Genomic DNA, 27,334 nt, shown 5'->3' on the forward strand with positions numbered 1-27,334 from the left:
ATAAAAGCAGCTTTTCAACGACTTCTACTTTTTTTTTAACTGATCCAAAGTTTGGAATCACTCAGCGATGTATGTAACACCAGTTGAGTGTTTGTGATTGGGCCTCTACAGCAAGATGTACAAAGAACTGCTCGCCAGAGATTCACATCAACACCCTTGTGTATGCAGAGAAGGGCCGCATCTAAAATTTAAACAATTTGTGCAGAGCTGCACGCTGACTAATCCTCCTCCTGTGTGAAGGGAGGTTTGAAACAGAATAGAGAACCACACAAATTTAAGTGAAGAGAAAGAAACATTGCTCCTAGGGCCTCTAGTGGTCAAAAATCCACAGGTCACCTTTAACTGAGCAGCTAGCCCATGTGCTTTAGTCAAGATCTTTGTCAATAAGAAACTTAAGAAGCATCGGTTGGATAAAACTACTGTTGTTTATTAGATTTATTGATCAAACCAAAAAGCACTGCTCCTGCAGGAGCGCACAGAAGAGAGGACGGGGGGGGGGGGGGGGGGGACAACACTCAAGACAGACACTGATGTGAGTAGATGTTCTAGTCCTGCTGTTTGTTACATCACTGTCGGAGGCTGACGTGAAGATTTACGAATAAATAAACCAGGGCAGAGAAGAAGACTATAAATACAGTAAATGTTCAACGACCTGCTAGTCTATGATACAATGCAAAGAGTTTGCATGAAACAAAAAATAGTGCCTCTGTGTTAGTTCTGTTACGTTCAGCTTTTAAAGCCTTGTTGTGTTGTGAGATGTGAGAGGAGCTGTGTGTGTGTGTGTGTGTGTGTGTGTGTGTGTGTGTGTGTCATAGACGACTTGTCTGTCTCAGAGTTAGTGTCGAGTAAGTTCAAGAGAAGAGAAAGTGATTTTACCTTCTGCCTTATTCACTGTTCATACTTTTTGTTATTTTTTTAGATCTTTGCATTAACTTTGCAGCTTTTATAACAGAATCGTCAAACTTCACTCTACAGCTGCGGCGGAGGTTAGTTACACTGAGGCTACCAGCGGATCATCTGCCGTCTCTGTCGTCTTTAATTCGTCTAGTGTGCAGGAGAGTCTGTCTACTGGTTTTGCTCATGTCTTTTCCTGTCGGCCTGACCTTGTGTGAGCTGTCTTACACTCTGCAGGTGTGAATGGTGACTGTGTTCTTGCACTGCTGGCAGCGGACGGAGCAGCACCAGGAGAACTTGCAGGAGCAGCGCTGCACCACCTCCGCCCGACCTGCTCTATATCCTGGGCCGCAACACACCAGCTCGCAGCCATCTGGTGCCAGCCGAGAGGTTCCTGCGTTTTTTTTAAAAGGACTGCAGAATCAATACCCGTAATTTATCAAGTATGTTTTTAATTCTGGATCGTATTCAACTTGTCGTTCATCTTACCGTTACATCTCCTGCCAGCAGTCCCAGGGATACCGTTCTCAGGGTCAAGGTGGCAGAAATCTGGAGAGGGCGAAAGGTACAGAAGGTCTCTGGCAGCAGGGGGTTTGACCTGGGGGTCACGGGGGAGCAGGGCAGTCCTGGATCCTATACGAGTCAGACGGACCTAAGAGGAGGACCATGTCAGATTGGGGACATTATTAAGGTTTCAGAGGATCATGAAGGGTCTTAAACAAACAGAAGGTGTTTGCTGATACCTCCGTGGCTCCATCAAAGCGTTCCTTGAGCCCAACGCCGACACGCCGGAATGGAGGCATGACCTTCCAGCAGGTCCTCAACTCGCAGGAGCCGGAGACGCCGTGACACTTACACTCCACCTGCATGTTGTGAAGGATGGCCTGAGGGGGACAGGATGGTGAACGTAAGAGGAGCTGATTGTCATCATATTCTCACAGATCGACGTGTTGGGAGTGAACAGAACCAACCTTTCGACCAGCCTCATTGTTGTGGAGATTCATGAGTGGTCGTCCGGCTGACAGACCCTTGGCTCGCTCTGGTTCGTCCACAAACGTCTGGGAGAAGGCCACGCCGTAGGACAGGTTGTCGCTGCAGCCGGACCACTGGAAACCTGCAGTGGGACATTGGAAGACTGTGGTTTGGACAATTGGATCCTCAGAACTCTTTCTCTTTATGTTTTTAAGTTGACAATCGAAAAAAACTTTTAATGGGATCACATAAGGCAGAAACAAGTGCTTCACTGCTGTCTGCGGCTGCAACACTTCATACATCTGGCCCCTATGGTCCTAGTGACACACCAGGATGTAGACGTATATGCCGTGAGTTTCAACAAGCAGAAAACTCGAGCAGTTTTCTGCTCTGTGTGGATTTACCAGCTCCATTTTCATGCAACAGACTCCAAGCTCACCCTCAGGACTGACCCCCCTGACCTTCCTGTCACAGCCACACCTCTCCAGCTCCCCGCGGGTGCAGGCCCGGGTCACAGCCACCGCCACCGCCGCGGAGGACAACGCGTGCACAAAGGCCGCCTCACGAGTGCCTGAATTCAGAATAGAAAACAGGATGCAGGAATAAAAGTTGGCTCAATGTGTCAGCAGGAAATTCTGCGTGAGAATGCGTTACGACAATAATGATCGTACCTTGGTTCATAACTCTGCCAAATACATTGATCCCACGTGGGGTGGTGGAACAGTTCCAACGGCGGTTCCTGAACTGGTGCTGGCACTGGGATAGACAGGAATATGCATCAAAACACATTATCACAAGTTATCACAAAACTGCTGGGGGTGCATGCGAGTCATGACCCTCTATGTGCTCTCTGGTTGTACCTCTTCTATGACCATCTCCGCTGCCTTGCGCACGGACTCCATGACCTCCCCCCGCGCCCTGCACACCCCCACCTGCCCGGGGGTCAGCCCCCTCAGCCGTGCACATGGGGCAGCACCAGACACAGGCCTGGAGCGAGGCAGCCTGGCCAGGGAGCTGGGACAGAGAAATGGTGATTGGTGGTGTGACTCAGACCAGACGTGAAGGGTAAGAAAGGAAGGTGCATAATTAAGCGGAGGGAGGGAGTGAAAGAAGAAAACAGGATGAAGAGGTAACGACCGGGCAGAGTTTTAGAGAGGACGGAAACAAGGGCAACACAGGCGGAGAAGACAGAGACGACACAGTGAAGGCGGAGAGAAAGAAAAGAGAGAAAGGTCACCAGCAGTGAGACAAAGAGAGAGAGGCGAGCAACTGAAAGAGATTTAGAGACATGTCACCATCTTTTAAAAGTTACAGCATGACAAACAAACTCCCTCTCTCCATTCCTCGCTCGCACGCTACACTTACAGCCAGTTGGTTGCCATGGTGGGGTTGGCTGCCCATAGCAACAGGAGGAGGAGTGGTGCCGAGAGATTGACAGTGGAGACAGTTGGCATCAGACTGTCCGTCTGTCTGTCCGTCTCCGTGCGTCAGGCTGGGTCTCTGGACAGCACACTGCCCGTCTCCACAGTGGAAGCTGATCTGCCCGTCTGCCTGTTGTCTGCTGTGCTGTTGGTTTATGGGTCAGATCCTGGGTCTGGGGATGATCCCACATATCTGCACAAATGACAAGATGACAGAATAGAAACATCCAGCGCTGACATGTCTAATCATCCTGTTCAATGTCCTTTCTAATAAACTTCAAGGAAAATTCACATAATCAGTGTTTCAGAGTTTATATCACATGAGCATGCAGTTGTTTCTTCAAAAGTTAACAAGTTACTATAGACATTTTGTATTCATCCAAGACCAGACCTAGTATTTTGAACAAACATTCATCAAAAAGTATTTTTACCAGTTAAAATCTCATCCTAGGTTGCAAAAGTAACACTGATTCTTACCAGTTCAAAGTATTGTGATATCCAGTGATTCCTCCGTTTGGTTGGAAGAATAGTTTCTCCAAATTTCAATTAGAAAAGTCGCTCATCAGTTTCTTTTCAAACGCCGTCAGTGACAGCAAACGCATGCTCAGGGTGTTTTACCAACTCCAAGCAAAACTCCTGATCCTCTTAGATACAAAGATTTGTCCTCGTCTCCAATTCAATTGGACAAATTAGTAAAAAATCTACGCCCCCCATCAAAAATTTGAAATCCAATTAAAGATTTGAGTTTTTTTTTTTAAGATATAATGGCCCAATCACATTGGGTCAGCGGGTACTGAGGTCAGTCCGAGGAAAACCAAAGTGTCCATTCCAGGTTGGAAGAGGAAGAATGAGTGAGAGCAGAGAGCTGGGAGTGATGGGTTATATAGGAGGTAGAGGGTGAGGGTGGGAGAGAGAGGACAGGCGCGAACCTGGGTGTGGAGTGATGCCGAGGGAGGAGGAGGAGGTGGAGGAGGTGGAGGCTTTGGAACAGGATAATAGTTGTACTACGCAAGTACTAATAGTGTAAGTTTGCTCTGTATTGTGCTTGTCTGACATGAGACCTAAATTCTGAGCTTCCACTGGAGACACAAAGATGCAGTCCTCAAAGTGATAAGTCCTCTCCCATGTTTGTTGGCATGTGATTGTGTGTCCAGGATTCAATCTGCTGCAAGAAAACAAAGACACGCAATGACAACACAAATTCCACCCTTTTGTTTCTTTTATTGACATCATTACGGAATCCATGCAGGACTATTGATCCACGTGTTGTCCTGCGACATCTTCCCATCAAAATCAATGACGCGGTGTTTCCGTGTGCATGTGTATGGATGTGAGAAAGTGTCTTACCTAATGTTTAATTTTCCCAAACTTTGTTGCTCATTTTACAAGTCCCCCCTCCTCCCCTTCCTCCATCTCCCCCGCATTTGCCCTCTCGTTCTCCCTCTCTCCCACTCCCTATATTGTCTTAGAAGAAGGGGTGACATTTAGACAAGGGGAAGAAAACACAGTGGCGACAAATATTGGAACGAAGGCAAATAAATCACAAGATGGGAGGGAGAGGCGGGCAGGAGGAGAGAGCGGATGGGTGCTGCACCGGGGTTATAGGGAAGAGCAGCGGAGAAAAACAAAGCAGGTTTGTCGAAAATAGATATGAGGAAAAAAAATTTATGAAGTGTGGGTTTAATATTGAAGGAGGCTAAAAAACTATTTACTTTAAATATTGAATTATTATATTTTTGTGAAGGAACAGGCAGCTTATCATGTCAACTATATTGCAGCTTGCTTTTTTATTTATTGCAAATCAGTTGCATTGAGAAAAAGTTGAATCCTAATTTCATTCTATGACAGTAGGGCCACTTAAAGAGATAAAAATAGGAGATTTTGAAAATAAAGTTATAATATAACGAGGATAGAAACCAGAGATGACTTTCAGAGTGAGACTCTATCCTCCCACAGACACACACATACACACACACACACACACACACACACCAGTTCCCCTGTCTATATCTGTAAAGACAGGTTTCTTGTAGGCCCCTTCCCTCCTTTTTTTGTCCTCCTCATGTCGTATTCCTCCTTTGTGTCCCCCGGTTTCTCCAAGTGACGTCTTCCACTGTCTCCCACAGCAACACCATGGTGATGAGCTGGCCACTGTCATGTCCGGCGCCTCTGTTGTGCTCATCCCTTCACCCCTCTCTCGTAAATAACTTGCCCTCTTTTTTTTTATCTTTATCTTTCCCCCATTTTGTGTACCTTGTATCATGCTGAAATGGTCCGGTGCTGATTGACTGTAGCCAGGCTGCAGAGCCTAAAGAGACGCTTGTTAAAGCGTCAGCATTCCCTCAGTTATAGAGGCTGAGACAGACTTTGAGAGACAGTGAGGTGGGGCGACTGCACTGGTTTCACTTTGTCCACTGATGCCCTCCAAGGGATGGACGATTGGCCTCATTCAAAGATGGCTGCCGCAGGGTAAATCTGGACTTCATGAACTCATCGGCCCCAAGGTCATTATGAGACAGAAACGTGACCCCCCACCTTTCGCTCTCTCCCTCATTCTGCGTCGGCCCCTCTCTGCACTTGAGGGCTACCTGCCTCTGCCGCCATGGGCACGGATGGAATAATCATATCAGGCAGAAAGATGACTGCTGTGCATGAGCACGCTCGCGTTGCTCAGGCATCTCTGCCAACAAAGAGCTGAGTGCACGGCTGTGTATGGATGTGTGCGGAGCGCGTGCGTGAATATTATGGGATGTCGGGCGGTGGTGTTGTCAGGCAGGGGAGTGTGGGGGGGGGGGGGGGGGAGGCAAGGTGGGGGCGGTGAGCTGTGCGCTCATGGGGGGGGAGGGGGCAGAGGGAATGGACGACCCATGAATATTATGGAGTGATGGCGGTGCGGTAGGGGGGAGGGGGGGGGTAGGTGTGCAGTGCGTGTGAGCTGGTAACATAGCAGTGTATATGGGATGGAGGGAAAATAAGGAGGTGTTGGTGACGGTGCTGCACGTGCACGCGCATACATGCCTGGGTAAGGGGCATTCAAGCGATAGTAACAGACAACAGCCAGACACAGGCCCTTGTTTCTGTGTGATCTGCATGTACAGTGCATGGGGAATACTGCACAGCGGCCATTGGAGTGCAGGAAGCAGGAGAAGGCCTCTGTGCTCAGAGGAGCATCTCGCATACAGCAGGAATCTTTGTCACAATACATCAAAGAAAAGTATTTGTTTCTATACGAACATGGAAAGACTGAAATAAATGCAGCTTATGTATGAAATGCTGTTTTTAGTTTTCACTGATCATAAGTGCAGCTCTGGTCCTGAGGGAGCGGAGCCCAGACGTACAAGTCAGAAGGATTTCTCTGCAGAGGAAGTTAAGGATCACATCCCTGTTTAGCTTTGGGAGGAATCAGTGATATCGCTCCTACTGGAAACAATTGTATCATGTAAAGTGAACCATAATCCATGGTGACCAGTCTCACTCATGCCCTGACAAGACTTTCCGTGGAGCTATCAGGCTAAACCATCACATGATGTACAGCCGGACATTCAAACCAGCAAACTCTATCTGAAATTCCTGTAGCGATGCCAAAGTTTCTTGTTTACTGATCGTTCTGTCCTAAAAGAAATGGAGTCTTGGGATTGCATTTTTTTCCCTCGGCGTAAACACAGTAAAAACCTCAATAAAGATCTGCAAGTGGAATTTACTGGATGTGAAACTGCCAGCCGCTGTGGAATAACTTATACAAATACCTTGACCACTGAAAAAGCTCCAAAGCGGAAGGGAAAACCAAATTTGTGCATTGGTGTGGGTACCATGCAGGACCATAGCATTCAGACTGTCTCTCATAACCAAATGAGATCAGGTGTGAAAATGAGTGTTTCATGCGCGGCCTTCAAATGCTCCTTCTAAGCCCTCATTAGAGTTCCATTCAAGTATTATTTATTCATTTGATCGTAGAATTCAAGCAGCACAAAGCTCCGATGTGCTGCAGCACCACAAGAAAGTGAAGAAAAGTGCAGCAGCTGTATAATAGATGTTTAAGTTAATTTCTAGTACCATTGGAAAAAGGCCATTTCATCACAATTGCATTTTTACTACTTTAATGGTGTCTGGTGTGCAGCAGCTCCGGCTCTTCTTTGTTGTTCTCCAAACAGAACTTTCCAGGCAGCACTTAGTGAGTTCTGATGAATCAGTGTTAGCGCCTCAGGAGCCTGCTCACTTGTGACCATGTCGAACTTGAGGGAGTAGTTGAATCAATCATTAATGTGAGAAAGATCAGCACAGTGACAGGAGGCCTGAGGGATACTGAGCAGGGCTACTTCTGCACAAACCCAAATCTGATTCAGGGTGATGAAAGAGTGCAAGAACTCACCAGTGTATCGATGAATCTTTCTATTAAGACTCAAATGTGGCTTTCAAGTGCTGCTTTTAAACTCGTGTTTGGGCTTGTTGCAAACACGTGCTTTTCCCCTTTCACTTAAAATGCAGTAAGAACAGAGCAAACCCTGCTGGGCCATGAGCATTGTTTGGCCGATGCTGTGATAGATATTTGAGAGAGTAAGCTGTACAGTGGCTCGACGTTCCGCAGCAAAGGGATTGAGGAGTCGATTATTTTGTGCGGTATATTTGCCATCTGTAGTTGATGTGGTTTCTTTGCGCTCAGATACTCGAATGTCACCAACCAGAGTTGTGAATGTAGCAGCTCCGGTCTAATTTACTGCATCACAGACCTGATCCGGGAGCAGCATCTCGTGGATGTTTTTGTGAATTTATCGAGCAGCATCTCTCCTGCTGGAACACCTGTTGGCCTGTGAGGGACTCCATGGAGGAGGATGTTGGTCCTGTGTGGTGCAGTCCGGCTGCAGAATGGTTTCTCATGGCGGGACACTGTGTTCCAGCAGCTGACACACAACCAGTGGTGTGACTGAGCTCCGTGGGCCTGGCTGACCTGCACCCCGGAGGCTGACCTGCACCCCGGAGGCTGACCTGCTGCCCCCGCCCCCCCCCCCTCGGATCACACAGAGACACACAGCCTCTCTCTCTTCCTGGAGCCGTCATGCCCACTCTGAAGGTGCATGATCAGTGAGTATTATGGTCTGTCGCCGGTGGACTTCATGTGCTCCCCTGGAGACCATGTGACTGCATTTCTTTCTTGTCTTTTTAGGAGTTGTATATTATGGGATGTATGCTGCTATTGCCTAGTGGACTATTATGGTCTGTCAGGGAGGGGAGTGGAGGGTGGGGGGGTTGTCGCCATGACAACGGGGTTGCTAAGGGGGGGGGGGGGCAGGACTACTAGTGGATAAGGCAGGAGAGTGTGCGTGCAATGAGCCCTGTGCATGCATGTGTGCTATAGTTGTAGCTTGCGTGCGTGCGTGCTTGCACGTGTGCGAGCGCGCGTGCTCGTTAGACGGAGGGAGGGAAGGAGGGGGCAGGGTGAGTATTATGGTCTGTCCGTTGCGAGGTAACTATGCAGAGTCCTGTGCGAGTGTGGGAGGGTGGGGGGGGATTATTATGGGATGTCTGCCCCCTTTGTGTTTGTGAGGATGTTGGCTGAGCTCAGTGAGGCTGGGGGAGAGAGGAGCAGCGCGTTCTGGGTCAGTGGCGGCTCAGGTTGTTGTTTTTCTCCTTTTTGATCGACTGATCATCGTCGGATCGGATGAATGAAAACTACAACTGCAGCGACAACAGCCTGACTGACCGACAGAGAGCGAGGGAGAGCGAGCGAGAGAGAGAGCACGCCTCGACCCGGGACTACACACGCACACACTATTACACACACACACAGAGTAAGTTTCTAATGTGTGATGATTGAAACTTTTCTTTGATGTATTGTGAAGTGTCACTTTGCCTCGTTCACTCCTGCGCGTGGAGAAATACCTGCAGCGCCTGTCAGATAATCTCCAACTTGTTTGACTGGCACACTGACATGTTGTTATGGGATTAATGGAAATGATCCAGTGACATTGACTATTATTATTATTTATTTTCTCTCTCTCCCCCCCCCTAGCACCCAGCACCGACACCACCACCACCGCCCCCCCCTCCCTTCCCGGACACCCCCCCGGTCCATTCTCCGGCGGTCCCACGTCATTTTCCCTCCTCCCTCGCCGACCGAGGAGCGAGGTTTCAGGAGGGATTACACCGACCCAGCGAGGAGCGGTTCTCTGTCCAATATTAAACCGCTGGGAACATGTCGGGCAGCGAGGATGACAGGGAGGACTTCGGAGGCGCGGACGAGCCCTCACTTCCCCACGGTAAGCCCGCCTCGCTTCTCTCCCCCCCTCCCTTCCCCGACACGAAGGTCCATCTCCCCGCGACTTGAGCTCGCCCTCCCCGAGAAGCTAGCTTTAGCCGGAGCTAGCCCGGGGGAGGGGGAGGAGGAGGGGCCGGGCTGTCCGTCCGTCCGTCACTCGCCATGACAGATTAGTTAGCTAACTTGGCTAACAAGTGTTCACTGTCATTTCGAACCCTTGTTTTGTTCCGCGCAGCCTCGCGCGCCGTGGGCTCGAGTGAACTGTCAAAGTTTCAAAGACAAGTTTGAGCCTTGTGCTGTTCTGTGCACGTGTGTGTGCGTGCGTGCGCGTAAGTGCGTGTGCGGGCGTGCGTGAACATCTGCCAGTGCTAGTGCCAGTGCGCGCCCCCTCCTCCCTTCTCCCTGTGGCCTGCAGCAGCGCTCCTGTCTCCCTTGTCTCCCTTCTCTCCCTCTTCTCCTCCTCCTCCTCCTCCTCCTACTAATGAAAGCACATGTCAATGACAGCAGATGAAGACGAGCCGGCCGGTGTCCTGTCTGAAGTGGACGAGGCGCCCAAGTCCAAGAAGAAGAAGAAAGCCAAGAAGAGCAGCCGAGAGAGCAGGAGCAGTAAGAGGCAGAGGCCCGTCAGAGAGGTCAGTGTGCCCCCCCCAACCCCCCCCAACCCCCTGCTACACCTGCACTTGGGGTTCCAATATGTTTACATGTTTCAAAGGCCATCTTAGAATAACAATAGGCCAATATGGGAACCCTTGGTGGTCAGGGGACTCAACAACCCTTAAACTCCATGATGAAATTCTGATATTCATGATTTTAGTACCAAATTCTGCATTTATACACCTGCAGACTCTCTGACTGTAACTTTTAACATGTGTGATCCAAGTATTTTTCTAACTATGGTGCCGCTTCTGAGCATTTTGGCAAAGATCAAGGTCAGCGTATTTGGAAATTGTGTTTTTTTCTTATGTTATATTATGTTTTGTATCTCAAGAAATAGAGAGGGTTGTCCAACAACCAGAAGGTCGGTGGTTCAATCCCCTGCTCCTCCAGCATTCTGAAATGTCCCCATATGAAAAGGGTTTATAGAAACAATGCTGCATATAAAAGAGCTGTATGAATGTTTGTGTGATTGGGTCTTGTACTGTTAAGTATTTTGACTGGTCGTTACAACTATGGCTTTATAAATTCCGTCCATTTTACCAGATTGCCAACCATAAACTCTCTCTGTGTACATATGGAGATTTCAACATTGTTTTAAGACAGGCTTGAAAATGTGAACCTCTCTTTAAGGCTGTGGCTCCATCAACCTGTTCATACCTGGTATTACCATCCGTCCTGAGTGATCCAATCACAGGCGGTCAGCGCTGAGTACATGTGAACGCCCCCCAATGCGTCCTGAGATCACTCAGCCCATATTCTTAGGTGGTCTGGGATGCATGCAGCCACATTCTTTTCGCCGTATGAATTCCAAATACGTCCTGGGTCACATATGCAGGACGGTCTGTTCAGCTCACGTCTCTGACACAGTACTATTTCACAATTAGAGCGGGGAAGTGAGATGCATTTTAATACATGTACCCGGTTTGAACGGGGCCAGATGGTCAGGTAAAACTATGTAGGGTCAAACCCGCCACACATTGGGGGACAATAACAGCAAGCTAAGTGAAATGTTGCAGATATCGATTTACTTCCTGCCTAGCAATAGTGCAAACCAAAACAAGTACAGAGATTCCTGAAATCCTCCTGAAATAAGAGGTTTGAGTACATTCCCTAGAAAACAAATGCAAATGATTGTCTTGAATATATGGTGAATAATTTTGGCCATAAATATCTGTAAATGGTGGCCCCTGTCACACCCGGAACTTGTGGTGACACAGTCAAATTTCTTGTTTTGAGTGACCAACAGCGAAAAACCAAAATATATTCAATCTACTTACATAAAAAACAAGGACAAACAGTAAAGTATCTCGCTTGAAGAAAAGTCAAATCTATGTAATAACTGAAGTGTGTCTGGTCTACCTGAAGTGAGAATGAATCATCCACTGACCACAACAGCTGTGTGACTATTTATGCAGACCTTAGCCAAGCAGAGTGGTCTATTACTTGATCAGACTGAAACAAAGAAGCATATCATTTTAATGTGTAATTTTGTAATAATTTAGCGTTTATTTGATCCATAAAGTGCACCGCTGCCTGCAGGCAATTAGCCGTCACTCTTTTTCAGAGTCATTCTTTGTCTTGTAGGAGTTGCCAGTCAGTTCCCCTGAGCACCTGATCGGAGTAGAAGCGGTGGAGAGAGATGCAGACGAGGGAGGTGTGCGGTCAGAGAGTGAAGGAAGCGATTATGCCCCCGGCAGGAAAAAGAAGAAGCGCCTCAGCTCGGCCAAAGACAAGAAAAAGGGAGGTGGGGCCGGAGAGAAAGGAGGCTCGTCCAGTTCAAAGAGCAAACGCAAGGACCCCGAACCAGAAGAGGACGACGATGACGATGATGATTGCCAGGTGAAGATTCATTCAGGCTGGGGTGATAAGAGGATGGCCTCGTCCTTCAGGGCGAACATGTCAAACTAACCTCCCCTGATTGTTCTTTTCAACCTCTCTCCTGCCTCAGCCCAAAAGCTCCTCCCAGCTGCTGGAAACCTGGGGCATGAAAGACATTGACCACGTCTTTACTCAGGAAGACTACAGCTCCCTCACCAACTACAAGGCCTTCAGTCAGTTTGTTAGGCAAGAAAACCCCTTTTTTATTAGCACATCCATATATATTAATATCATTATCTGTCTGGTCATTAAGGAGTATTTATAAAAATAAATAATGATATACATTGTCCCTTAGGCCGTTAATTGCAGCTAAGAACCCCAAAATTGCTGTGTCAAAGATGATGACTCTGATGATGGCTAAGTGGAGAGAATTCAGCACCAACAACCCACTGAAGGTATTGAAAATCTTTATTAGCTTACAAATCTGTCTCGTAATGAATGAAATCTGTCGTTGTGTTAAGTCCTCTCCTTCGTTTGACGGTCGACAGCCCGGTTTCCTGATTTTTTTGATGGGTCCCCTTGTAGGGTTGCGCCACTGCCAATGCAGCTCTGGCAGCTGCCAACGTGGCTGCAGCTGTGGAGAACATGGTGGTGGCAGGGACAGATGGAGGGGCAGAGACAGGTGCCGCCCCTTCACCCAAACGCGCTCCAACTCCTGTTGCTGCACCGACACCCCCTGCACCCCCAGCACCCCCAGCACCTCCTCTCCGCAAGGCCAAGACCAAAGAAGGCAAAGGTAAAGACATATGAATGAATAACAGTTTCTAAGTAATTATGCATGAGTTAAGTACGTTTTTTGCCCTTTTTGACATGAAAATCGGCAACTTAAACATTTATCTGGGGTCTGTACCTAAATGTTCTCGTACAAACTTTGTTCTCTCAGGTCCCAATGCTCGCAGGAAGTCGAAACCTGCGCCTAAGCCTCAACCGAAACCCAAACCTAAAAAAGTGGCTCCACTCAAGATCAAACTTGGGGGCCTCAACAGCAAGAGGAAGCGCTCCTCAGTGAGATTCTTTTCTTATATTTCAAGTGCTGTCCTTAAGTAATCACCAGAATCTGAATATTTATACTCGTACTCAAAAGTAACAAGGTATTTCCCTCGATGTCCTCTCTATCAGAGTGATGAGGATGAACCGGATGTTGAAAGCGACTTTGACGACGGGAGCTTCTCAGTGTCTGACGGCTCCAATCGCAGCAACCGCCCTAAGAAGAAGCCCAAGAGCGCCAAGAAAAAGAAGAAAGGTTGGCATGGAAATATCACTGAGTTAATAAGCCTGCTCTGGAGCCCTCGCTTTGTCAGATGAAGGCTACTGTTGCTCTGACCATCTACCTCCCCACACCTCACTCTCTTCTGCCTCTTTTCTGTAAACGTCCTTTCTCAGTGGAGACGGAAGACGGCGATGGCTACGAGACAGACCACCAGGACTACTGCGAAGTGTGCCAGCAGGGAGGAGAGATCATTCTGTGTGACACCTGCCCGAGAGCCTATCACATGGTCTGCCTGGACCCCGACATGGAGAAAGCACCTGAGGGCAAGTGGAGCTGCCCGCACTGTGTGAGTACTGTAATCTCAGCCCTCAGCGCCGGGGACAGAAGGCCACGAGGTTGTACGTTAGAAACAGCTGGGCAGAAATGACCCCTGTCATTAAAACACTGTTTGTGTGGAAGTGTATGAATTCACGCAAAGTTGCACTGACGCTGCCAACTGGTTGCAGATTGCATTCTTGCTGCAGGATTTTGACATAATTTTTTTGTGCCTTCTCTTTTCTCTTTGTCCTCTGCTGCCCACCACACCCCCCACCCCCCACCCCCCCACCCCTTTGCTCATGTTTCCCATCTATCCTCTCCTGCTCCCCACCACATGCCTTATCCTCCCCCCATCCTCCATTTCCTCTTCTTGTTCCTCCCCTCCCTCCCTCTGCAATGGCTCCACATGCACGCGCACACATTGCACTGACACACACACACACACACACACACCCCTCCAACCTCGGCTCTCTTGGCTCTCCCCCCACTCCCCTCCCCTTTTTCCTTTCACTCCGTTCCGCATACCTTCCCTGCCTGTCTGCCCCCCCCCCCCACCCCCTTCTCGGCCACACTCACGCGCACACATGCACACTCACACACATATCCACTTCCCTCTGTCTGTAATTCTGCCACCAGGAGAAGGAGGGCATCCAGTGGGAGGCCAGAGATGAGCTCTCCGAGGCTGAAGGGGAGGAAGAGGAAGACAGGGTGGATGAAGGGGTGGAGGAGGAAGATGACCACCACATTGAGTTCTGCCGGGTGTGCAAGGACGGAGGGGAGCTACTTTGTTGTGACACCTGCCCCTCCTCCTATCACATCCACTGCCTCAACCCTCCCCTCCCCGAAATCCCCAACGGAGAGTGGATCTGCCCCCGCTGCAAGGTGAGTGTGTTTGAGTCTGCGAGTGCATGTGCTCACGTGGGCGTGCGCAGTTTCCATCTTGTGCAGATCCCTACTGTAGATGAAGAGCTTCTTTTCTTCTTGTGTATATATATATGTATTTTAGACAAGTTATAGCAGTCATAATTTAGCTTATTTCTCAGAACAAATCTCCCCATTCATATACTAATTTCTTATTAGCGATAAATCATTTTGTAATTGATAAGCATTTATTCCTTAATTTCCCTCTCCACTGTCATTTCCTAACAGTGTCTAGCAATGAAGGGAAAAGTCCAGAAGGTTTTGACTTGGAAATGGGGGGAGCCTCCAGGCCCCACACCTGTCCCCCGGCCTGTCGACCTGCCTGCTGATGCTCCTGATCCCCCTCCGCTGGTGGGACGCAGAGAGAGGGAGTTCTTTGTCAAATGGTGCAATTTGTCCTACTGGCACTGCTCTTGGGTGCAAGAGCTACAGGTACACACGCTCTGTGAAACTGAATCCACCTTGCGTTGTGAATGTGCTTTTTATGCTCTTTGGCATGAGACGTGTTTCTGTTCCTTCTCCTCACGTTTGTAACACACAAACTCATTATTGTCTCAGATGTCTCCTTTTTAACCCCGTCATTCTTTCCTAGTTGGAACTGAACTGCCAGGTGATGTTCCGTAACTACCAGAGGAAGACTGACATGGACGAACCACCGCCTGTGGACTTTGGAGGCGAGGGCGTTGAGGTCAAGAGCACCAAGAGGAAACTCAAAGATCCTCTCTTTGTCCACATGGAAGAGGAGTTTTACCGTTATGGAGTCAAGATGGAGTGGTTGATGATCCACCGCATCCTCAACCACAGGTAGGCAACATAATCTCATTAGAGATATGCAGTTTATTAATAAAAAGGAATGTGTTTATTATAAAGGTTTTGGATTTTTGCCTTAAAATAGCTGTTTTAATAGATTCATGTTCATGAGGTCTTTCTGTGTATTTTTTATAGTTAATCGCTCATATAACAAATTAAAAGAAAACATTTAATTGTCAATATAATGGGGGTTCAATTAAATGTAAGTTCACCCTATCAGAAGAAGGCAAACCAAGTAAATCCCTCTTTTTTTCGTGTTAGTGTTGATAAAAAGAACAACGTACATTACCTGATTAAATGGAGAGATCTGGCCTATGACCAGGCCACCTGGGAGATTGAGGAAATGGACATTCCGGAGTTTGACACCTACAAACAGACATACTGGAATCACAGGTATGCTGAGACTTAACAAAGTGTCACACAGTGGGTTTTTTCAAAGTGGGTTTTTCCTCTAACTGCCATTTTTGTCCTTAAAGAGAGTTGATGGTGGGTGAAGAGGCCAGACCTGGCAAGAAGCTGAAGAAGCAGGTGAAAGTCAAGAAGGCAGAGCGGCCGCCGGCTAATCCAATCATAGATGTAAGTACTATTTAACTTGGAACCAAAATTTGTTATTTATTTGTTCCAAACACGACCTTGTTTACTGTTGAACTGCTCTTGCAATATGTAGTTTTAAGTATTGATTAGAAAATAAAGGTTTGCTGCTAGGTCTATGTCCCTGTCAGAATTAGAATTAACATGAGTCACAGCAGACGTGGAATTGATTTTCCTCTGGGTTTAATTCATGCAGCCCACCGTCAAGTTTGATCGTCAGCCTGACTACCTGGAAAGCACAGGAGGCACGCTGCATCCTTACCAGCTGGAGGGGCTGAACTGGCTGAGGTTTTCATGGGCTCAGGCCACCGACACCATCCTGGCCGATGAGATGGGTTTAGGCAAGACTGTACAGACGGCGGTCTTCCTCTACTCATTGTACAAAGAGGTAAGGAGCTGTTAATGCTGTGCAAAAATAAACACAAGTTTCTGCATGTTTTTGTCCAGTCTGCCCTCCCCTGTCGTTGAGTGTAAGTCGGTGGGTTTCAGACATGTGACAGACAGTAACTCTGCCCAATAAAGGGGATGAGTTCAAAGTAAGGAACTCTATCCTAAAGGCAGGGCAAGACAAATATATCTGTTTATTTGACATGTCTTGTTTGTTATCTATTGCATTATACACAGTTAATGTTGATCCCACCTGTCTTCCGCTGGTACAGGGTCACTCCAAAGGCCCGTTTCTGGTCAGCGCTCCCCTGTCTACCATCATCAACTGGGAGAGAGAGTTTGAGTTGTGGGCCCCTGACATGTACGTGGTGACCTACGTAGGGGACAAGGACAGCAGGGCCGTCATCAGGGAGAATGAGTTCTCGTTTGAAGGAAATGCCATCCGAGGTGGAAAGAAGGCCTCTAGGATGAAGGTAAGAAAAAAAAAGTGATGATACCAAATGATCTTTACTAAAGTTAAATCCTGTGACTACTTCTTAATCTGTTCTGCAGCTTAACTAATGTCCAACTTTCCCTGTGCTTTACAGAAAGACTCAAATGTCAAGTTCCATGTTCTGCTGACATCCTATGAATTGATCACTATTGACCAAGCTGTACTGGGCTCCATTGATTGGGCCTGTCTGGTTGTAGATGAAGCACACAGACTCAAGAACAACCAGTCCAAGGTAAGACAAAACACAGCTTTACATATGTGGTTGTTTTTTGTCCTTAATTACAGGACAGTATCCCAAGTGCAAACATGTGCAACTCTCTGTGCACACCTTCGGTTTTGTAAACACAAGGCTTAGCAGAGTTGCATACCATTTAGCAAATGATCATATCAACTATTATATATTGTTTTATCTTTTTTAATTTCACTATAACAAATTTAACATGATTTCCCTCTGCCTTTCTTCTTCGTCTGTCACTAGTTCTTCCGAATCTTGAACAACTATCCGCTGCAACACAAGCTGCTGCTGACAGGCACTCCTCTTCAGAACAACCTGGAGGAGCTCTTCCACTTGCTAAACTTCCTGACCCCAATGAGATTCAAGTCAGTGTTGCCACAGCACATGTGGCTTTTGTTGCACACACAATGTGGATGACCACACTGACTCGCGCTCTGTGTTTATTTATGTTTTCTTTTCTTTATCTCTGCAGCAACCTGGAAGGTTTTCTTGAGGAGTTTGCAGACATCGCCAAAGAGGACCAGATCAAGAAGCTGCATGACATGCTGGGACCACACATGCTCAGGAGGCTGAAGGCTGATGTTTTCAAACACATGCCCTCCAAGACTGAGCTCATTGTGAGAGTGGAGCTGAGCCCCATGCAGAAGTATGTGATATGTGACCTATATGTCATAGACTCAAGATTTGCCTTTTTAGATTGTTATTTTAGGATAATGTGGTTGATAAAGTCGGAATTCTCCCCATGTGCACAGCATAGTTTCCTTTTTCCGATCCATTTCTTCTTCTTCTTGTAACCCAGGAAATATTACAAGTTCATCCTAACGCGTAACTTTGATGCCCTGAACACTCGTGGAGGAGGAAACCAGGTCTCGTTGCTCAATGTGGTGATGGACCTCAAAAAGTGCTGCAATCACCCCTACCTCTTCCCTGCTGCTGCCATGGTACGATTCATGACTCTCACACAGTTCCGGTACTGGTTGCATGTTGTGTGGTAGCACTTATTAAGGCCTTTTTGTATTGAAACTTTGTCCCTCTGACCGCAGGAGGCACCAAAACTTCCAAATGGCATGTATGAGGGCGCTGCTCTGACTAAGGCTTCAGGAAAACTGATGCTTCTCATGAAGATGATGAGGAAGCTGAAGAATGGAGGCCACAGAGTTCTGGTCTTCTCTCAGATGACTAAAATGCTGGACCTGCTGGAGGATTTCTTGGAGAATGAAGGTTACAAATATGAGAGAATTGATGGAGGAGTCACTGGCAGCATGAGACAGGAGGCCATCGATCGTTTTAACGGTGAGACATTCACAAAGACTGTCTGTATTGGCTGTAAACAGCAGTTATGGTATCCTATCAGGTTTGTAGTTTGTCTTTCTCACTGTTTTTTATTTTTCTGATCTTCATCCCAACAGCTCCCGGGGCCCCTCAGTTTGCTTTCCTCCTCTCCACCAGAGCTGGTGGTTTGGGCATTAATCTTGCCTCTGCTGACACTGTCGTCATTTACGACTCTGACTGGAACCCGCACAATGACATCCAGGTATGGAGGCCATAACTAAACCGTGTATCCACGTCATGTTTTATTATTTGGACAGTAGTTAAATATACTGTTTGTTTCTGAATTTCCCACGGTATTAATAAAGTATCCATCTATCTATCTATCTTAAAGGCGTTCAGCAGAGCTCACCGAATTGGCCAGAACAGGAAGGTGATGATCTATCGCTTTGTCACCAAAGCCTCAGTGGAGGAGAGGATAACACAGGTGGGTGAAATATACACACGACAAGAAATTAAACATACCTTTTAAAACTATGTCAGAATTCTTTTAAAACCTGCTCATCACTTTGTCTTCCACTGACTTTCCTTCCACCAGGTGGCGAAGAAGAAGATGATGCTCACCCACTTGGTGGTGCGGCCTGGGCTTGGCTCTAAGACGGGCTCCATGTCCAAGCAGGAGCTTGATGATATCCTCAAGTTTGGAACTGAAGAGTTGTTTAAAGGTGAACTCGGAGAAGGTGAGTCGACTTCAACCCACATACATAAGTGACAGTTGAATTTAACTGTTTATTTAATATTTAACCTAAATAGAACAGGTTTTGCTTATTTTGCTATTTCCGTGTCACCTCTCAAGGATTAAAATGTTTTTTTTTATCTGTGAGTGCCATAATGAAAAAGTAGTCAACTTTGCCTTTCTCAGAAATTCTATAGTAAAGTGAAACTTGACATACTGACAGTGCAGGTAAGAGTGAGGTAAAAGGATTTAAAATAAATAATATTTAATATGAGCGAGTCATGAGGACCATAATGAAAAAAGTAGCCAACTGTGCACAGTAAACCTGGAGTCTGAATTTAAACGATCCACTTCCGTCTGATTGGACAGACCTTACAGGAAGTGAATTAGGTTTTTGCCTCGCTCCTTTTTTCATTTGACTCATCCTCTTCTCCTTTCAGGGGACAACAAAGAGGATGACAGCAGTGTGATCCACTACGATGACCGAGCGATTGACGGCCTGCTAGACAGGAACCGGGACGCCACGGATGACACTGAGCTTCAGAGCATGAACGAATACCTCAGCTCCTTTAAAGTGGCCCAGTACGTGGTCAAAGATGAAGATGATGAGGTATTTGGTCAAAAATGTTTATGTGAATATATAGCTTTTATGTTACGGGCATAAAATGTCTATAGTACTTACTTACGATTCCTAGTGTTTTCCACATGATTAAGTGTTTTCTTGCTTTGAGGAGGAGGAGGAGGTGGAAAGGGAGGTGATCAAGCAAGAGGAAAGTGTTGACCCTGACTACTGGGAGAAACTGCTTCGACACCACTACGAGCAGCAGCAAGAAGATCTCGCCCGCAATTTAGGCAAAGGCAAAAGAACTCGAAAGCCAGTCAACTACAATGACGGCTCCCAGGAGGACCGAGGTATAAGACAGGGTACAGAAAACATATAATACAACCTCTTCTTGTCTGTGTGTGTGTGTGTTTGCTGTGCAGTGCCGTCAGTGTTTGTGTGGTGTTGGTGTAATATTATAGGAGATGCAGGGAGTGCATAGCCGGAAGTTTATGACTAAAGTGTTATGACTTTAGATTGAGTATAGTAACATTTAACAATTTATTTGAAACGTTGATTTTTTTTCTTAGTTTAAATATTTCATGTACAGCACAGGGTTATAACAAACATCAACAATCCAACTGTCGATAACCACGACCGCCACAAAGAGAATATTTATGTGGAAAATTATCTACTGACTTTAATGACGAAGACCAACTAGCAGTGAAGAATCGCTCCTGCTTTCTTGGTGCATTTAGCTGTTCAGTCTGTGTAGTGTCAGCTCATCAGCTGGTTTTAAACATCATTACACGGTAAAATATCCAGTTTATTTTTCTTTATGTAAGAGTTAATTAAGGAAAAAATATTCCTGTTTAAGTAATAAGTAAGAATGTGGCTTTGATAAAGTAGCCCCATGTGTAGTTCAGACTTTAACTAGTATAAGATTTGATATAAGATGAGGTCCAGGCAGTAAAAAGTTTTGCCCTTTTCTTCATTTGCGCCCTCCTTCATATTTCTCCCTGTGCTTTTCTTCAGACTGGCAGGAGGATCAGTCGGACAACCAGTCTGATTACTCGGTGGCCTCAGAAGAAGGTGACGAGGACTTCGATGAACGGACAGAAGGTAAGATTCACTGTTTTACTGTGTGTGTGTGTGTGTGTGTGTGTGTGTGTGTGTGTGTGTGTGTGTGTGTGTGTGTGTGTGTGTGTGTGTGTGTGTGTGTGTGTGTGTGTGTGTGTGTGTGTGTGTGTGTGTGTGTGTGTGTGTGTGTGTGTGTGTTGCGTGTTGCTGTTAAAATGGGTCATGTCACTGCTCTTAACTTACTGAAGACAGATATTTTAGTCATCATGTTGTTTTTTAAGTTGAAGAATTGATCCGAACAACTTACAGTAAAGGTACGGTGAAACTTCTAACGACTCTGTACTCTCCCAGCCCTGGTTGTCTCATTCACTAACGTCCTTCAAATCGTCCCTGCAGCTGTTTATTCAGATTCAGACGACAGCTACGATATCCTCATTGACAACATCTACAACTCCAGTAACAGCACTTGTAGCTGCATCATCTGCACTCTACGTAGAGAGGCACGAAAAGACAGAAAGAGAAAGAAAATGGAAGAAAAGAGGAGGGAAAAAAACAAAGACACAGGGAAAGAAATGTAAAAGCAACGGTTTCTCAACCAGCTGAACTGTCCCTGCAATTCAAAAGGATTGTGTTCATGTTAACTGTTAATTAAGTTAAAATGGATGTTATAATTTTTTTGTTAAAAAAAAAGAAGGTTGTTCATTAATGTTTATATTTAAGATCAGTTGTTAATCATTTTCCATTTCATTTGTAAGTATAACGAGATGTATATGCTCTGTTGGGATTTTGTACTTTTGTTTAATTTCATTTGGCTCTGTTCATTCAGCTTTATTAAATGAAGTAAATCCCTGCTTTCAGTTTTAACTGTTTGAAAGTGTTCATACTTAAAGAAGAAGGGTGTAATGTAGAAGTGTGGAGAGAGCGAGCGAGAGAGAGAGAGAGATTGTGAGGAGAGACAGCTTCAGCAGCAGCAGCCGCAGCAGCTGAGTGAGTCGTGAGAAGCAGTAAGTCTAACATCCTCAGAGAAAAACTGGGAAGTTAAGAGCACACATGACCATACATCGACCATAGAGTGTCATTGAAGTTTAAAATGCCTCAGTGCGTTGTTTTGTTGGCCTGAATGTGGACTGAGTTTAAGATGAACTAACAGTGTTCATGTTGTTCCAGCTAACGCCCGCAGACCGAACCGTAAAGGCCTGAGGAACGACAGGGACAAACCTCTGCCGCCACTGTTGGCCCGGGTCGGTGGGAACATTGAGGTGAGTTTACTGACGTTCTTCTCGTCTCCTTGTGTTCCTCTCATGTCCGGATAAGAAGTTACTAGAAACCCGAGAAAGATGTTCTCCAAATGAAAAAACATCCAGCAGGAAACTCACCTTAAGCAGAAAGTAGAGTGCATATCTCCGCCAAGGCCCGGCATTCCAATTTCACACGCACGTAGATGTTAGTTGACTAAATGTGCTGGATCGTTTTCATCCAGACCCATAAATTATTCCCTGGGCAAATGGGGAAAATGTGGAAAAACACACCATCTCATAACAGTAAGTGAACAAATCTACCCCTGACCTGGATCCACAGTATAATGTAATGGATTCTTTCCTGACTCGTACCGCATCCCTCCAGCAGGTTTCATGGAATTCTGTTCATCTGTTTTCTGTAATCTTGCTTACAATCTAACAATCCAACCAACAAACAAGCTGACGGGTAAAAACAGAAGCGCCTTGCTGTCAATGAGAACGTCTGTTATTACTGTTAATATCTCTCCTTTGCTCCTGTGCCTCCTCCTAATGCTTGAAACATTGAATCTACCCTTGACCTCTTCATTACCCGTCAGGTGTTGGGCTTCAATGCTCGGCAGAGGAAGGCTTTCCTGAATGCAGTGATGCGTTATGGGATGCCTCCTCAGGATGCTTTCACCAACCAGTGGCTGGTGCGGGACCTCCGAGGAAAATCGGAGAAAGAATTCAAGTGAGTTCAGTATTATTTTGATATTTGGTAATTCTCATTTTGTTGTGCTCAGCTAACAGTGTATACGTGGCCATCCTTTCACCTTCTCCCCCGCACGTGTTCTCAGGGCTTACGTGTCCCTGTTCATGCGTCACCTTTGTGAGCCGGGGGCTGATGGAGCCGAGACTTTTGCAGATGGCGTCCCACGAGAGGGTCTGTCAAGGCAACACGTTCTTACTCGCATCGGTGTGATGTCCCTTATAAGGAAAAAGGTACGTTTTTACTGTGTAGAAACTAAGAGGAGGAATGATATCATCCTGATTTAGTGGTACATTTAAATAAACCAGTTATAAACCTTCAGTTTAAGGGATAAAATGACTGAGGTTGACTTACTGGTAACAGGTTCAGGAGTTTGAGCATGTGAACGGTCAGTGGTCGATGCCTTGGATGGCGGAGCTGGAGGAGAACAAAAGGGCTGCGGCTCTGGCTGCAGGTGAAGACCCTAAGACTCCATCTTCTGGGACCCCTGCAGACACACAGCCCAACACTCCTGTCCCAGGTACACACACACATACACATATATACACCATTTGCCTCTCTATACTTGTGAGTATGTTGCATTGTTTAACACTAAAAGAGACATTTCCTTTACATTTGAAAATGCAATTCTATTTCTTATTATCCTAGCCCCAAACAAATTGTCACACACATTTAGATTTAGAGCCTTAAGCTAAGCTTTGACCTTGTATTAATGCTGATTGGTTTCTTTGTGTATCTTTGAAAGCTTATTTTTTTACCTGATAGTTTTTGTTCAAGGCCAAACAGACATTTTCCCTGACGCCCTCTTGTGGCTCCATCCCTAAAAACACGAGACAACCAATTACTGGCCACCAGCCTTGATGTTTGACTTATTAAACCATTAACCTTCAAAAACTCAGTGGGAATTTTGGTGATACTTATGAATTAGTAAGGATATTAAAGGTCTATTTGCAAAACTATGTGTCACATATGTTTCAACAGAGGATTTGTCTAAGACAGAGGACAAGGAAGACATAAAGAAGGAGGGAGAAGACTCCAAAGGAGCCAAGAAGGCAGAGGATCCAGAGGTAGATTCTACTATTTGCCATTTTTGATTCAAGTAGTTACATTATTCAGAATCCGATTTTCCTAATTTGATCCTGTTGACTTCTCCCACAGATTATTGAAATCCCAGATGAATCTGAAAAATCCCCAGTGGCTGAAAAGAAGGAAGGAGAGACGGACCCTGCTGTAGGGAAGGAGGAGAAAGAGAAGGAGACAGTAGAAGGAGATGAAGTGAAGGAGAAGGAGGCTGAAGACATGAGCAAGGAGAAAGAAGAGAAGGACCAGACGAGTGACATGGCGGAGAAAGACACTCCTGCTGTGAAGGGTGAAGGTTCAGAGGGGAAGCAGGAGTCAGAGGTGGACAAATCTAAAGGTGTGAAAGACGATTATACTGTTTTTTAAATCTTCCACTTTCCTTTCTTTGTGATTCTAACGGTGCTTTTCTCTTCTCAGCTGAGGACGGCAAAGACGAAAAGATGGACACCACTCCACCTTCAGAGGAGAAGAAAGGTACATACATAGAGTCCAAGTCAACACACTTAAAACTTTCTTAAGTATAACTCAACCGTTTCCTCTGAGACTTCCTTCATGGGCCATGAATACATCTATGAGAAAAAGCAAATGTCTGAATGCAAATAAACCTTATTTTTATCTATGCTTTGATATCATAATCTATTTCCATGCACATTTCCATAATAAGAGGCTGTCCTGACCGGTTTGCTGTCGTGTGTCTGTTGTTTTCTCACAGAGCAAAAAGAGGAGAAAGATGGCGTGAAAACCGACGAGACTGGCAAACTGCAGAATGGAGAGAGCACCAAAGAAGGAGGAACAGCTGCACCGGTGGTTAACGTCACCGAGGAGAAGAAGAAAGCCACCAAGCAGAGGTTCATGTTCAACATTGCTGACGGAGGCTTCACAGGTACACGCACACGCACACGCACACGCACACACACACACACACACTGTTGTGTCTCTTTTCTTTCCTCTTTTTTTCTCTTTCAGTTCAGTTTTTTTTTACCTTCCTGTCGTCTTTTCCAGAGCTTCACTCTCTGTGGCAGAATGAAGAGCGAGCAGCCACCGTCACCAAGAAGACCTTTGAGATTTGGCACCGGCGCCATGACTACTGGTTGCTGGCCGGCATCATACAGTATCCTCTCAAACTCACAACTTCTCTGGACAGAACGATTTAGTTGAACTCTCACTGTTGACGCCAGCTTGGATTTAGCAGAACTATTATTGGGGCATTTTTCCAGATTAAATTTTGTAAAGATTTTGTAGTTCCCCCCTTCATATGACCTTGTTGTATTTTAGATGAATGTGTGAGTATGAAGCACACAAAGACCATGCAGTACACTATATAGCCCTCTCTTTCCTCTTCTGTGGTTTTCTCATATTGAAGGTAGGTTGTGCAGTGACAGACCTCAAAACAGAAATTTTAAGATTTGTAGTGAATTCAACATTTAGCAGTTTTTACAGCACACACCTTTACCCAGTCTCTTAGATGAACATTTGTTTATACACAATGTTCAACATTTAATGGTTTTAAAAATTGATTTAGGGAAAAAGATTCATTAATATTTTAGTGAAAAATAAGTTTGGAAGTGTACCCACACAGCCTCTGGCCTCTGTCCCTTATTCATTGAAAGTACGACCAACATAAAATTGCGTTGTCACACTTGACCCCCGGCGTCCCTCAGACACGGCTACGCTCGGTGGCAGGATGTGCAGAACGACGTGAGGTTCGCCATCCTCAACGAGCCGTTCAAAGGGGAGATGAGCCGAGGAAACTTCCTGGAGATCAAGAACAAGTTTCTGGCCCGCAGGTTCAAGGTGAACTGAGTTCCAGTTGATGACAAGTTTCCCTGTGACTGTGTGTTTCTCTATGTGTGTGTCTCTAGCACGTCTCACTGGGCATTTGTCTTCTCCTTTGCAGCTATTGGAGCAGGCCCTGGTGATCGAGGAGCAGCTGCGCCGGGCAGCCTACCTGAACATGACAGAAGACCCGGCTCATCCTTCAATGGCCCTCAACACTCGCTTCAGTGAGGTGGAGTGTCTGGCCGAGTCCCACCAGCACCTCAGCAAGGAGTCCATGTCTGGAAACAAACCTGCCAATGCAGTGCTGCATAAAGGTAAAACATACTGAATATATGGAGGAGTATAAAGGGTTTCTTGTTACAGCTGCTAACATAAACCAACAAACACAAATATAGTAAAGCTTTAATGGTTGACCAACATCTTTTCATTACCTCTTTACCAGTAAATTTGAAATCCAGACACAAAAAAAAACGTAACTTTCCTTATTTCCATGTCGCTGTCCAGTTCTCAAACAGCTGGAGGAACTGTTGAGTGACATGAAGGCCGACGTCACGCGCCTCCCTGCGACCATCGCCAGGATACCCCCGGTAGCCGTGCGGCTGCAAATGTCAGAGAGGAACATCCTCAGCCGATTGGCCAACCGAGGCTCTGACCTCACTGCCCAGAACCAGTCACAGACCTCACAGCAGATGCAGGTGCCGCGCTGACCAATCACCTCACATATGTCGCGCTCACGGACTTGACCGAGGCCCGTCGCCCTCACCTCCCCGCCATGTAGCAGACCCTTAACAGCCGTGTACAGCACTGTCAGGTTAGTCCTCCTCGCTCTGCACCCCCCACCCATCTACGGACTTCAGAAGAACATCAGCTGTGCTGCTGGACTTTGAATTTGAAAAGACTGGACCTGTAGATTCTGGACGGGAGTGATCGAGCCAATCACCTCTCGTTCCGTGGCAGACTAGAAACTCGTTTTCTCCTCCACTGGGATCAGATTTAACTCCTCTAACCCGAGGACTGTCGACGGTCGTGACTACTACAGGCAGCTCCACTGACCTGTCCTGCTCTGTCTTTACAGCAGGGTCAAACTTGTGTGTGTAACTACGTGTAACATTAAGCTGACAAAGGGTAGACGGGAGAAAAAGCAGCATGTTTGAAGCATACTGGTGCTTTGTAGTAACTTTTGGGTTATTAAAGAAATCAAGGGATTTTATTGTGCTCATTCTCACCTATAGAAAGTTGTGATATTTTATCTTTTTTTCAACTCTAATGTCCCCACCTATATGTGTGTGTGTGTGTGGAGACCGAAAGAGAGTGTGTGCGTGTGTGTGTATCTATAAATTGGGCATATTGATGTGCATCTCTACTGCAGAATGCCCCCCCCCCCCCACACACTGAGAGACTGTTACTGTCGCTGTTACCTCTCCCTGAATCCCTGCCCTCCCTCCCGAACCTCCGCCCGCCCCATCAGTTGACCCTGACTCGGGATCAGCTCTCTGCGCTCACACCCCAACCAGCACCTCCACATTCCTGACGGCGACACAGCTTTGCTCTTCAGAAATTATCCTATCCTAAAATATGGACTTGCAAAACCTCCACAGCGCTAAGATACCGCGGATGGTTCCAAGAATGATGGCAATCTTAATTTAATTTCCTACTGTCTATCGTTAAGTTGTTTTACATTACTGAATATTATTATTATGGTCACCACCTTGTTGTTTTTATGGATTACAATAAAAAGTCAACAGTTTTTCAACGTTTGTCCGTTTTATTTGAAAGTAACAGTTTGTAAGTATTTATTTATTTTAGCAACGTATGATTGTATG

At 46.3% G+C, this 27,334-nt stretch overlaps 2 protein-coding genes across 4 annotated transcripts; one reads left to right on the forward strand and one right to left on the reverse strand.

Moving 5' to 3' along the window:
- Nucleotides 1-926: 926 nt before the first annotated feature.
- wnt4b (wingless-type MMTV integration site family, member 4b) lies at nucleotides 927-3,320 on the reverse strand. Its single transcript, XM_053432770.1, has 8 exons — nucleotides 3,232-3,320; nucleotides 2,727-2,880; nucleotides 2,538-2,622; nucleotides 2,306-2,437; nucleotides 1,866-2,008; nucleotides 1,638-1,778; nucleotides 1,384-1,546; nucleotides 927-1,288 (listed from the first exon to the last, which is right to left on the reverse strand). The coding sequence occupies exons 1-8, from the start codon at nucleotides 3,318-3,320 to the stop codon at nucleotides 1,119-1,121; spliced, it is 1,077 nt and encodes a 358-aa protein (XP_053288745.1). The 3' UTR covers nucleotides 927-1,118.
- A 5,470-nt stretch (nucleotides 3,321-8,790) lies between these two features.
- chd4b (chromodomain helicase DNA binding protein 4b) lies at nucleotides 8,791-27,258 on the forward strand. Of its 3 annotated transcripts, none has more exons than XM_053432697.1 (40): nucleotides 8,791-9,073; nucleotides 9,295-9,541; nucleotides 10,045-10,172; nucleotides 11,782-12,036; nucleotides 12,146-12,261; nucleotides 12,371-12,470; nucleotides 12,601-12,811; nucleotides 12,959-13,080; nucleotides 13,195-13,318; nucleotides 13,459-13,631; nucleotides 14,240-14,485; nucleotides 14,753-14,956; nucleotides 15,117-15,328; nucleotides 15,596-15,727; nucleotides 15,811-15,910; nucleotides 16,122-16,313; nucleotides 16,585-16,785; nucleotides 16,900-17,037; nucleotides 17,284-17,405; nucleotides 17,513-17,686; nucleotides 17,840-17,981; nucleotides 18,084-18,333; nucleotides 18,450-18,574; nucleotides 18,704-18,796; nucleotides 18,908-19,049; nucleotides 19,486-19,655; nucleotides 19,780-19,969; nucleotides 20,622-20,708; nucleotides 21,834-21,925; nucleotides 22,501-22,634; nucleotides 22,741-22,885; nucleotides 23,016-23,172; nucleotides 23,634-23,719; nucleotides 23,811-24,069; nucleotides 24,150-24,206; nucleotides 24,445-24,615; nucleotides 24,735-24,843; nucleotides 25,394-25,526; nucleotides 25,630-25,825; nucleotides 26,016-27,258. In XM_053432697.1, the coding sequence occupies exons 2-40, from the start codon at nucleotides 9,478-9,480 to the stop codon at nucleotides 26,216-26,218; spliced, it is 5,955 nt and encodes a 1,984-aa protein (XP_053288672.1). In that variant the 5' UTR covers nucleotides 8,791-9,073; nucleotides 9,295-9,477; the 3' UTR covers nucleotides 26,219-27,258. The 3 variants fall into 3 exon arrangements, with proteins under 3 accessions (XP_053288672.1, XP_053288674.1, XP_053288673.1); XM_053432699.1 differs by having other exon boundaries at nucleotides 19,780-19,957; XM_053432698.1 differs by having other exon boundaries at nucleotides 10,048-10,172.
- Nucleotides 27,259-27,334: the final 76 nt, after the last annotated feature.

Source organism: Pleuronectes platessa, chromosome 10 (assembly GCF_947347685.1).
Source record: "Pleuronectes platessa chromosome 10, fPlePla1.1, whole genome shotgun sequence".
Taxonomy (NCBI): Eukaryota; Metazoa; Chordata; class Actinopteri; order Pleuronectiformes; family Pleuronectidae; genus Pleuronectes; species Pleuronectes platessa.